The sequence below is a fragment of the Oryctolagus cuniculus genome, chromosome 11, assembly GCF_964237555.1.
Source record: "Oryctolagus cuniculus chromosome 11, mOryCun1.1, whole genome shotgun sequence".
Lineage (NCBI taxonomy): Eukaryota > Metazoa > Chordata > Mammalia > Lagomorpha > Leporidae > Oryctolagus > Oryctolagus cuniculus.
The window spans coordinates 59,650,780-59,662,424 of record NC_091442.1 but is presented as its reverse complement, the minus strand read 5'-3'; the positions used below and the strand labels follow the sequence as shown (position 1 = coordinate 59,662,424).

The 11,645-nt window shown below is 59.3% G+C and overlaps 1 protein-coding gene across 1 annotated transcript; it reads left to right on the top strand.

The window, feature by feature from the left end:
• The first annotated feature begins 4,811 nt into the window (after window positions 1-4,811).
• On the top strand, window positions 4,812-11,645 carry TAC3 (tachykinin precursor 3). Its single transcript, XM_008274195.4, has 7 exons — window positions 4,812-5,500; window positions 6,012-6,130; window positions 8,275-8,386; window positions 8,594-8,623; window positions 9,055-9,108; window positions 9,335-9,409; window positions 11,367-11,645. The coding sequence occupies exons 2-6, from the start codon at window positions 6,017-6,019 to the stop codon at window positions 9,406-9,408; spliced, it is 384 nt and encodes a 127-aa protein (XP_008272417.2). The 5' UTR covers window positions 4,812-5,500; window positions 6,012-6,016; the 3' UTR covers window position 9,409; window positions 11,367-11,645.

The window sequence follows — 11,645 nt, the reverse complement described above, 5'->3', positions numbered from 1 at the left end:
GGCTGGGTCCGAGTGGCTGGGTCCCCGACAGCCCTTGCCCTCCCAGGGCTCCCGCTCCTGGAGGTAATAAGAGTGGAAAAGCAGGGAAATTTTCCCCAGGCTCCTCAACCGGCTGAGCTCTCGGGTGGGGTTTGGAGAGGCTGGGGTGGGGGTGGGGAAGCTGGGCCTGGGGCTTAGGTCGCAGGTGGCCACCGGGCTGGTTCATTAAGTGTGTCCCTGGAGGGAAGAAGTGAGCCTGCAAAGACGCTGGAGGCTGGGGGGCTCAGGTAAGCTGGGGGAGCTGGGGAATGTGGGGTCCCCCGTACCCAGGAGCTCTACGACCTGCAGCACCCTGTGAGCACCGGGCAGCGTCGCCCCGCCTCCCTGGTACCCCTTTCTTTCCATGCGCCTGAGAAGCCTGTGGCCGTCTTCTGGGGGCGTAGCTGGGGAAGGTCCCCCACCCAGACTCTCCTGTCCCTGGGACTCGATTCCTTTCTCTCAGCCTCGTGTATTTTCCCTGTGTCATTGTCATTATCTCATTCGCTGTCCCTCACCATCTCACTGTCCCCGTGTCTGTGGGCGCTGACGCTCATCCGTGATATTTTGTGCTATTATGTCCGTGATATTTGTGTAATGCTTTCTATGTTCTTCCATTGCCCTGCATCCCTGTGCCCTCACAACCACTGTCTTGTGTCGGCTTCTCACCATCCAGGCCACCTTTGGGGAGCACACTGCTCACACATTCACAGTGAGCTCTGCGAGAGCCCACCCCGGGGCTGCCTTTGTTCCTGGCTCTGGCCGGCTCTCCCTCCTTCCCAGCCTCCTCCCTGCCTCCTCCCCTGAGCTCACCGTGCCTTGAGGCTGGGGTCTCCCTGCACCTTGCATCTGCAGGCAGCTCACGGCCCCAGGTAATCACTGTGGCTGGGGAGACCTGATTAACTTCTCTTCCTGCCTGCGGATTAATCTTGCTATCTGAGAGCAAGCCCAGGCTTCCACACGCCCGTGCTCTGGGGTGAGGGCTGGAGCCCGTCCTGTGGGCTCTGTGGCCCGAGCACGGCCGCTCAGGCTCTGGCTGGCCTCTCGCACCCAGGACCGCTCCCTGCATCCCTGACCTCTCAGAAGCAGGCCGAGAAGATCCTGTCTGGCCGAGAGGGAGGTGGTGACCCGAGCCCGTCGCCCCCGCTCTCTGCCTCATCTCCTGCTCCCAGGGCCCAAATTGTCGTCACTTTCCCAGTGAAGTGTCTGGTCATTTCAGAAGCAATTTCAGCAGAAAATGCAGCTGCTGCTCCCCAACCTGCTTTTCCTTTCCCCGGGGCTGAAGGCACTGGCAGCTCTCCACGGCGGGGGCGGGAGGCGGCCAGGGTTCCTGGCCTCCCACATCAACCCTGTAGAGGGGTGCTAGTTCCAGGAAGGTGGGGGCCCCTCTCTTTCTCCTCTGCCCTCCCACACTCCCTTCCTCTTTCCCTTTCCTCCCTTCCCTTCCCTAGTTCAGAGTTTTTACCCCCTGAAGCCCACAGGGACCCCGTTTCCCGTTCTGTGCTACAAGCTTGAACTGGCTCCAGTCTCCTCCTCCCCAGCCTGCCCCCTCCGCCAGCCCCTCGGTTGTTTCAGTGCCAGAGGGGCACAGCCGTCCCCGAGTCCCCTCATCCGGTGAGGCACCACCCCAGCAGCTCACAGCTTGACCAGCTCTGGCTCTGAAGGTCTTTCTTTTCTTTTTTAAGATTTATTTATTGGCCGGCGCCGCGGCTCACTAGGCTAATCCTCCGCCTTGCGGCGCCGGCACGCCGGGTTCTAGTCCCGGTCAGGGCGCCGGATTCTGTCCCGGTTGCCCCTCTTCCAGGCCAGCTCTCTGCTGTGGCCCGGGAGTGCAGTGGAGGATGGCCCAAGTACTTGGGCCCTGGACCCCATGGGAGACCAGGAGAAGCACCCGGCTCCTGGCTTCAGATCAGCGTGGTGTGCCAGCCGCAGCGCCAGCCGCGGCGGCCATTGGAGGGTGAACCAACGGCAAAAGAAGACCTTTCTCTCTCTCTCACTGTCCACTCTGCCTGTCAAAAATAAATAAATAAAAATTTTAAAAAAAGATTTATTTATTTATTTGAAAGACAGAGTTACAGAGAAGGAGAGACAGAGAAGTCTTCCATCTATTGGTTCACTCCCCAAATGGCTGCAATGGCCAGGGCTGGGCCAGGATGAAGCCAGGAGCCAGGAGCTTCTTCTGGGTCTCCCACATGGGTGCAGGGGCCCAAGCACTTGGCCTTTCTCTGCTGCTTTCCCAGGCTATTAGCAGGAAGCTGGATTGGAAGCAGCACAGCCAGGACTCAAACCAGTGCCCATGTGGGATCATGGTGCCCAGACGGTGGCTCTTCTTAATGTCTGCTCTATGGGTTGTCCCCAGATGTGTCCTGGCTGCAGGACAGACACTGCCATCCTTCTGTTCCTCACTGCAGTCTCCACCCAGTGTCCCACAGCGCCCTGGCCCAGCCTCCCGCCCCAGCCCTACAGGACATTGGGGAGTCCACCAGTTGTGCCCAGATGGACACATTCGGGTCACGTCATGTGCACCAGCACCAGCCGGAGCTAGACGCACCTCTAGCCCCTATCTCCTGTCAACACCTCTTCAGGCCTCACCTTCAAGCCCCCCTGGTCACCAAGAGTGGGGGAGCTGCAGGGAGGGGGGCTGCTGGGGAGCCCTGTGACAGGAGCTGTGTGTGAGCAGCTCAGGCCCCAGGAGGTGCTCTACTGGCCACCAGCCTGCCTGCTGCAACACCACTTTACATGCTATTTGCATACAGTCTGTGGCTGGGGGGGGGGGGGCGGCGACACCCCCTCCTTCCTCACCTCTCTAACTTAGCTTACACTGAGCTCTTTCAAGTCTTTGCTAATCTCAGAGATCAAGGGGTGATCAGTGCTCCCTGCCTTCCCCTTGCCCTACCCCCACCCTGAGCCCCCGCCAAGATGCTGCATCATCAAAGGACATTATTCATGGGGGACCTTTGCTGAGGCCAGCTTCCCTGGCCCAGGGCTTGGGGGCGGGGAGGGAGGAGCGGTTTGGGGAGGGGCCTGGCACCCAGATCAGACCCAGGTGGCTGTCGGTCTCCAGCTTTTGGTCTGCCACCTGCTCCCCCTGTACACCCATCTGCCCCCGGCCTGCGTGGTGCAGGCCTGCCTGCGCCTCCAGGTGGGTGAGGCAGAACAGGAGGAGGGTGGTGGCTGGGTCCAATTCAGAAGAGCTTCTCGGAGGACTGAACCAGTCACGGCATTTGCATGTAAACAGCCTTCCATTTGGTTCCTCATCCCGCCAAAGGCTGGCCGGCGTCCTCTGCCCCACAGTCCTGTAATTAGCTGGGTAATGAGAAGCTTTTAATGAGGCCCCATTAGCCTGTCCCACAATAAAGAGGCCTTGAGCCCCAGCTGCTGCCCTCACTCAGAGGCGAACACTGGGCCCTCTGCAGCCAAGGTGGTTTCTGTCAGGGTGGCCCAGGTCCCAGGGTGGGGTGGGGCCGCCAGCGACACTTGAGAGACTCCATGGAGGATTCACATTTTGGCCCATGATGTAGAAGTGTGGCTTTGTTTTCTTTGCTTTACAAATAGATTTTCATTGAGCACCTATTACACGCCAGCCTGTGCAGGGCGAGGGATGCACCAGCATGTGATGGACACAAGCAAATCCTTGCCCTTGCAGCCTCCACACACTTACGCTCTAGTTGGGTGTGTGGGAGAGAGACAGTCAGCAAAGCAAACGGGCATGTTGGGTGTAATACATGCCAGAAGACCAAAAACGGGGGATAAATGAAGCATTTTTTTTTTAACAAAAAAGGTTTATTGTAGTTGAAAGGCAGAAGGAGAGACAGAGAAAGAGAGAGAACGCTCTCATCAGTTTATTCCCCAAATGGCCACAACAGCCGCGGCTAGGCCAGTCCAAAGCCGGGAGCTTCTTCTGGGTCTCAGGGGTGTGGGCCAGCTTCCGGTGCTTCCCCCAGGCACATTAGCAGGGGGCTGGATTGGAAGTGGAGTACTGGGGACTTGAACTTGCACTTTGATATGAGATGCCCATGTCACAAGTGGTGGCTTAACCTGCCGCACAACAACGCCGGCCCCATATGGAGTTATTTTGTTTTTAAAGATTTACTTATTCGAAAGGCAGAGTTGGAGAGAGGGAGAGATCCTCCATCTGCTGGTTCTTGCCCATTCCTGGCGATGGACCAGCAGAAGATCCCAAAAGTCTCTTGGCAGCTGGGCTGCCCACTCTCCCAGGGGAGCGAACTGTTCTTTCATAAGCTACTATTCAGGCAGAGCAGTCAAAAGAGCAGGAGGGAGGGAGGAGGGGAGGGAGAGCGAGCCATGGCTTCGCGGTGCTTCTCCCTGGGGTGATTCACCGTGTGTGCTGGGGCAGACGACTGGACTTCCCAGACTCCCGTTCCCTCAACTGAAACCCAGGAATATTGCCATCTTACAGGGCGGTAGCATTGACACTGAGTGGATCCCTCCAAGCCCAAGCACCTTGCAGGCATCCACACCCCACAACCACCCCTCGATCTGTCTCTGGCCCTCCTCTGGGTGTGGAACAGGCATGTAACATCAGACTAAGAGATCCATGCTGGCATGGGGCTTGAGATGGGGAGGGGACAGCCCAACTTTGGTTCTGTTCCCCTTCTGATGACAGCAGGAGGGATGGAAGTTAGAAGTAGAGAGGCTGCAACAGACTCGGGCTGGCTGGGGTCAGGAAGGAGCCCATGGGGGCCCAGGGGACGGGCGGGCACCAGCACTGGTGAGGTGGGGGTGGGGGCAGGTAGGGGGATAGGTCCTGGAGGATTCTGGATCTAACAGCAGGGGACAGCAATGTGATACAGCAGCTGCAGGAGGCGAAAATGAGGCCTGGGGCAGATATTGGGCTCCCCCACCTCCAAGTCCTCCTGGTGGGGCAGGGGTGGAGAGGCCCCAGCTTGAACCTGTTCTAGCCTGGCAGTCAGGCTCAGAGGTTTCAAGAGCTGGGAGCTGATAGGTGAACGAGGAGGCCGAGGATCTACGCTGCTCAGCTAGGGCTGCGTGTGACCAAGCCTAATCAACTGCATGCTTTAAGCCCAGCTCAGGTGTGGCCAGCAAGTGGGCTCCTGGATACCTTCAGCCATATGTGTGTGTGTGTGTGTGTCCTGGATACCTTCAGCTCTGTGTGTGTGTGTGTGTCCTGGATACCTTCAGTCGTGTGTGTGTGTGAGTGTGTGTGAGTGCGCGTGTCTCTGCTGTCTTCAGCCTCCTTTCTTTTCTCCAACCTCCCCCCCACCAGCCCCCAGCCACCCTGGGATTGGTGACTCTCAGCCCCTCCCCTCGGCTCCCCCAGACCCTCCCAGCCTTTATCAGGGAGCTGGGACGGAGTTCCTGCCACCTTCCCAGATCTCCTCCACTCTGCTGCTTTCTTCGCTGCAGCGGCAGCCGCGGGTGTGGGGAGCAGGCAGTGCTCCCAGCCGGCTCCCTGCTCCTGCCAGACTCTCTGCCGGGCCCCAGGCTCGGAGCAGCTCCACAGGTAGGCACGAGCGGCAGAAGGTGGGAAGGACAGGAGCCAAAGTCAGGAGGGAAGAGAGGGACGGCAGCATGGGGCCAATGAACGGAAAAGTGCCTATAGGGCAAAGAGCTTGTGAATGCGTGGAGCCTGGGAGTGCAGAGGCTGGGTTTTCCATGCCAGAAAGTTGTCGCCTGCATCTCGGTTTATCCAGTGCCGGAGGAGAGTGTCCGGGATCCCCCCTAAGCCGATGGAGGAAACAGACCAGTGTGTGTGCTATCCATGTATCCTCCTCAGAGGAGGCATCCAAGCGTGGCCAGGGAACATCCTGGAAGATGACTGATGGCCCCCGAGTGGCAGCCCCTGCTCAGAGATCCTTTCCACTCTCTCCCCTGACCAGGGCTTGGGTGTGAGAGTTGGCGGCTGGGGAGCAGGCTCAAGCCAGGCTGCTGCTCTTGGTGCTCCTGGCTTTCGCTCCCACGCCATCCTCTTCCTCTGTGCCCCTCACCTGGGTCCTGTCGCTCTGCCCCGGCAGGCACCATGAGGCGCACCCTACTACTGGCAGCCACCCTGGCCCTCAGCCTGGCTGGGAGCTTCGGGGCTGTCTGCGAGGAGTCGCGGGAGCAGGTGGTGCCCGGCGGGGGCCGCAGCAAGGTAAGGTGCCCCCTGGCAGAGTCCGGGAAAGTCCTGGGCACCCGGGGCTCGGCCTGTCTGGAGAGCAGCGGGGAGGGCACAGGTGGGCGGGGCTGCAAGTTGCGTGCGTGAGTTCTGCAACACAGGACATCTGCATCCCCCCAGGATCTCGCTGTCTGGGGTTGTCTGAGGGCGTCACTGTCTCTGCGTGGCCTTGAGCCCCGGCACAGGAAAGGGGCTCTGAGAATATGGCTGGTGACTGGGTAGCTGGGTGGGACCATGGCGGGCGGGGGGGGGGGGTGTGTGTGACCTCGACTTCCTGAGGCCTCTGCTGGGGCTCGGTCCCTTTGTGCAGGGCACAGATCCCCTCCACGCCCAGATGAAGCAGTCAGCTTTTCCCTCGCAAGCTGACATTGGTCTGCTGCTTTGCCCATGACTTGAGTATATTATTTCCTAACTGCAGACAAATTCCTGTGTCCTCTGTTCATGCCTCTCCCACTTCTAAGATCCCAACCCCTGCCCTTCCCTGCCCGCCTCTGGCCTCTGCTCAGTCAGGGTGGGGAAACAAACAAAAGCCAAAATCCAAGAGCCAGGTTTGCGCCCACCAAAGTTCCTCCAAGAAAAAGAATAGGATCTGTCAGGCTGAGGGCAGGGAGGAAGTCTTTTCAGGGTTTCGAAATGACAGCAATTACCTCGGCACAAATGCTTTTAAGATGATTACAGGTGGGACTCATCACCAATTCAGTGTGTGCAGCCGAACAGCCTCTGCAGCTCGGATCTGCTTAGCATCTCATTACAGGCGGCGGGCCGAGCAGCAGAACGATCTAGGCAAGGCGGCTGCCTGGGCAGCTGAGCGCTGGGCCGAGAGAGAGAGATGGCCAGAGCAGCCTTGCAGGTGTCTGCGGTTGTGCCAGGTCCCAAAGACCAGACCCATTCCCAAAACCACACAGGGACCCCAGGATGGGCTGCGGGGCCGTGTTGGGAGCCACAGAGTTCCAGCCGGCAGAGTCAGAGTATTCGGGCTTCTCTGAGATGCCTTTGCTATGGGATCTCCGGCCCTTCCTGGGCCAAACAGAGAGGGCTTGCCCTCTTACCCCCCCCCCCCACCCCTGTTTCCCTGGAGTCTGTGGGGAAGAGGGAAACTGGGGCAGGGAGACAGTAGGACGCAGGTGTGCCCAGGCACCCGAGGGGGTGCATCACAGGTAAATGCACCCCTCTGCCTGCACAGCAGCCCCAGGATACCTGGGCTCTGGGGAGGGAGGGAGGGAGGGAGGGAGGGAGAGAGAGAGAGAGAGAGAGAGAGAGAGAGAAACGGGAGCCCTGTGAGCTCTGAGGTGAGAATCTCCAGCTGGATGTTGTAAATCCTGCAGAGAACAAGAAAGACCCCCACCCCCAGGGGGCAGGGAGGTAGGGTGCCATCCCGATCATGTTTTTGAAATTCTAGATCCAGGGTAGAAAGGGGAGGGGAGAGAAAAACAGAGGCAGAAGAGAGTGTGAGGCTGTGGGACAGCAGGGAGCAAGCGAAACACCCTGGGACCTCGCACACCCTGGGACCTCCACGCAGTCTGGCGGTCTCTGGCTTGCAGGTGTGCCCTGGCCACCTAGTGCCACCTGTCCCCAGGACTGAGTCCCGTCTGTGTCAGCCAAGGAGCACAGAGCAGAACACACCTGCTCTATCTGATGGGCCTTTCGGGGGGGGGGGGGGCAGAGGGGAGGCAGAAGCTGGGATGGGGTCCCAAGGGACAGTCCCCATGAGCTTTGGGTGGGGGGTAGCATGATCAACTGTCCCAGTTTGGACACTGAAAGCCCTGCATCCCAGCAGCCCTTAGTCCCAGGCCACCTGTCAGGACGCCCAGTGTGTTCCCTCCCAGGGCTTCTCAAACTTGGGTAGGTCTTTCCCCTGGGGTGGCTGGCTAAAGTGCACATCCCACGGCAGCCGGGGCAGGAACCAGCTCCATGGCCTGCTGGTGCTGCACAGCGCCCTGCTGCCCCGAGCGTGCACTTCTCTGCCAGTGCAGCGTGGAGGAAACCCTCACAGAAACAGGTTGTCGGATTCCGCTGTCGTGGGCTCAGGAAGGGGCTGGCTCTTGTGGGAAAGGAGCCAGCGGCTGGAGGGTCGGGTGGGAGCCTCCTGCCTCCGCCTTCTTTGTTTCTTCCCCGGCAAGGACGTGGACCTGCAGCAGCAGCCTCCCTCGGTGCTGCGGAGACTCCAGGACAGCAGCCGCCGCCCGTTCTCGCTGGAGGAGCTGCTCAAAGTGCTGAGCAAGGCTAGCGTGGGTAGGGAGCAGCCCTGGGGAGAGTGGGGCTGGGGGCAGGATTGGGCTGGGAAGACGTCCCTGCCGAGGTGGGAGGGAGATGGCTGATGGGTTAGGGCAGAGGTGAGGGTTGTGACCTGTACTCCCCTGCCCCGCCCCGCCCCGCCCTACTCATCATCACTTTCCAGGGTCAGCCCCCCAACCCACACACCTGTTCTCCGTTTCACAGATCCCAAGGCAGCATCACTTCCCCAGAAACGTGAGTAGCCCCTTCTCTCTGCCTTGTCTCTGCTGACCACTTTCCCAGAGCACCCTAGGCACAGGGCCCAGGAGTCATCTTGGCCAGCCCCACGCCCGCTGGCACAGACAATATGCCAGCAGCAGCACTCAGCGGCCCAGGAGGAGGCGGGAGGAAGCAGGTGTGAGGGCTGTGATGGACTCCCCCCTCCCCCACAGCTGCCACCCCCGGCTGCTCACTGGGAACCTGGTGGCCTTGAGGAGTCTGTGCCAGGCGCTTGTGGAGGGCAGAGAATTCTTGAAATCTGGAGGAGGGGGAGAAGGGTGGGCTTAGAGGACCTGCTTGCTCGCCGTGGGGATTCAGAGTGGGTGAGACAGAGGGACTCATATCTGGGGAGATGCCTCCCCCCCATCACCCCCTGGGGCTGTGGACGACACGGGCCTCCTCCGCAGGAGACATGCATGACTTCTTCGTGGGACTCATGGGCAAGAGGAACAGCCAACCAGGTAGGGGGCGTCCCCTGGCCCCCTCCCCAGAGTCAAGCCCTCCCTGGATGCAGAGTTGGAGTCCGTACAAGATAGTCCTCCTGTGGCCCCCAGGGAGGGTTGGAGGCTCTGCTTCCTCCCCATTCGCCCCCCCCCCCCCGCCCTTGGCCGGCTCTTTGCTGTTGGGTCAAGGTCAAGGTGACATTCAGAAAAACACCTCCTACTTCCTCTGTCTGCCTCACCCCAGCTCCTCCTGCTGATGTGGATGAAGAGAAAATGTCCAGCTTTGAAGCATTCAAGTATCTCCCCAGGGCCGAATGAGGTAAGGGCTGCTGGCTGGGGAGCGGAGAGGGGGCTGTGCGGGTGCTGGGGGAAGGTGGCCGGCTCTGCATTTCCTCTGATGTGTACATACATTCGTGCTCATAAACTTGCCCTCAGCACCTAGCGCGCTGTGGGTCGAGCACAGAGACACTTAGAGGCCAGCGTGACTGCCCCTTTTGTCACCACCCTCCCCAGAGTCATGGCTGCAAACTGACTATATCTAGAGGGGTGAGCAAAGGGGCTGGGGGTTGCAGCGGGGCTTCCGCTGGGGGTTCTCGGATAGGCAGCTTCTGCAGTTCCAGCTCCCATCTCCTGGGATCCGTGCAAATTAGGGAGAGAGGGTTATCTACATCAGATGGTACCACACCAGTTGCACAGGTGAACCGTCTGCCTCCCAGGCAGCCTGATCCTTCCAGATCATTCCAGACCCCAGGCTACCAGGCCTAGGGTGTAGTCACACACATGAGGGCAATGTGGGAAGAAATGCAAGGAACTCTGAATCCTAATGGGGGGCAGCCGGGACCCTTGTCTTCCCCTGTCTGTAGAGAGTCATGGATAGAAGCATGACCTGAGTTTGACTCCAGCTGTGTCCCGTTGGCCACGTTGCATAGCCCTTGTGTGAGAACTGGGCGTGATGACGGCGCCCAGTGGGGCTGCGAGTTCAGAACAGTGCCTGGGGCACAGCGCTCTTGCAGCCTGGGAGGGGTGGGGGTGGGGTCGCAGTGCCCCCCCTCCGCCTGCTTGCTGAGAGAGCCGCGTGGGCTGGCCCTCAGGCCTGGGTGGGCTGACGGAGGCCTCCCTGCCGTGCCAGTGTGACAGTCCCCCGGGAAGTGTCTAGTCAAAACACGGAGCTTTCCGCCTTGACACCCTCTTCCCACACAGCAAGAGGAGCTCCGGCGGCGACTCTCTTCTCCCTGGCTTCCGAGGAGATGAGGTGGGGGTGGCGGAGGAGACAAGGATGGGTTGGGGAGCCTTGGCACTCAGAGACTTCTGCCTCTTTCCTGTGTCCCTGCTACCCACACTCATGGGTCTCAAGGGAGTGCCTCTTGGTGATACCGCCCGTGCGAGACTCCCTGGGACCGGGGACGGGGTCTGTCCCCCCATTTAGTGTGGGGCGAGAGGGCACAGCGAGCCGTAATAACTGTAACTCGCTGATTGCATGGTACGCACTGTATCATTTTGCTCTCATTAGATGGTTATTTCAGTCCTGCCGACGGCCAGATAATTACACGGGCAGCTATATCTGGATGACACACTCTCCTCCAGCCTTATGCACCAACCATAAAGATAATTACAGTGCAATTTTGCTATAGTATTTTATACAAATGGCAAAAAAAACGAGTGCATTGTGGAAATCTACTTTTAATGCTTGCTGGAAAATCCAGACTCTTTCTGAGGGCCCAAGTCGATAATTGCAGGCTTCAGAACCTCACCTCTGACGGGGCATTCTCCACCTGCTGGGCGTCCGGGACAATAGGACAGCAGGTCCCCGGGCTGGCATTCAAAGGAGATCAGAGGAGACAGACTAACGCTGATCCCCGTGTCATCTTATTTCATTCACGTGAATCTGCTGCACAAGGAGATGCTCCCGGGCCACTCCTCGCTCGGAGAGGTTTCTAGGAAGACGTGGGGCGAGGCTGAGCGAGGCTGGGGGAGCATTAGCACCCACGTGCCTCGGCTGGGGCCATGTGTCTGGCTCACGGGGGTGCTGGGGTGCTTGGAACTGGGTCACTGCCTCTTCCCGCCTGGGCCCCGCAGACCATGCACGCAATAGCGTGTGTGGGAACACAGCAGAGGGGAGGGTCACGCACCTGCTGCTGAGAGAGGTCAGTCCTCCAGGTCAGAGGCTGCGGGCAACACTGAGGTCAAGACCACGGAGCATGCTCAGTGGTGGTTTCAAAGGATGTAAAATATGATGACCTTGGTTCTCCAGGCTTTTTTTTTTTTTTTTCTTTCAGTCCTTAGCATTCCACTTCTGGACCCCCAGGCTGCACCGTGAAGACCCCGTCTCCCTGTCCCAGCTCCCAGGTGCATGCTTTCCGGTTTCCCTCTCTTGTCGCCGTCCTGGGGACAGCCTTGTGCTTTCACTGTTGCCCGTCCCTGCCCCTAAACAACAGTCAACGTCCCCGGTCCCAGCAAGTTTTGCCTGTGGAGTCCCCAGCAGATTCTCTGGTGTCTTATGTTGAAACTAGGACATCTGTCTCTATCCCTCAACAATAAAGGATTTTTATGTATGA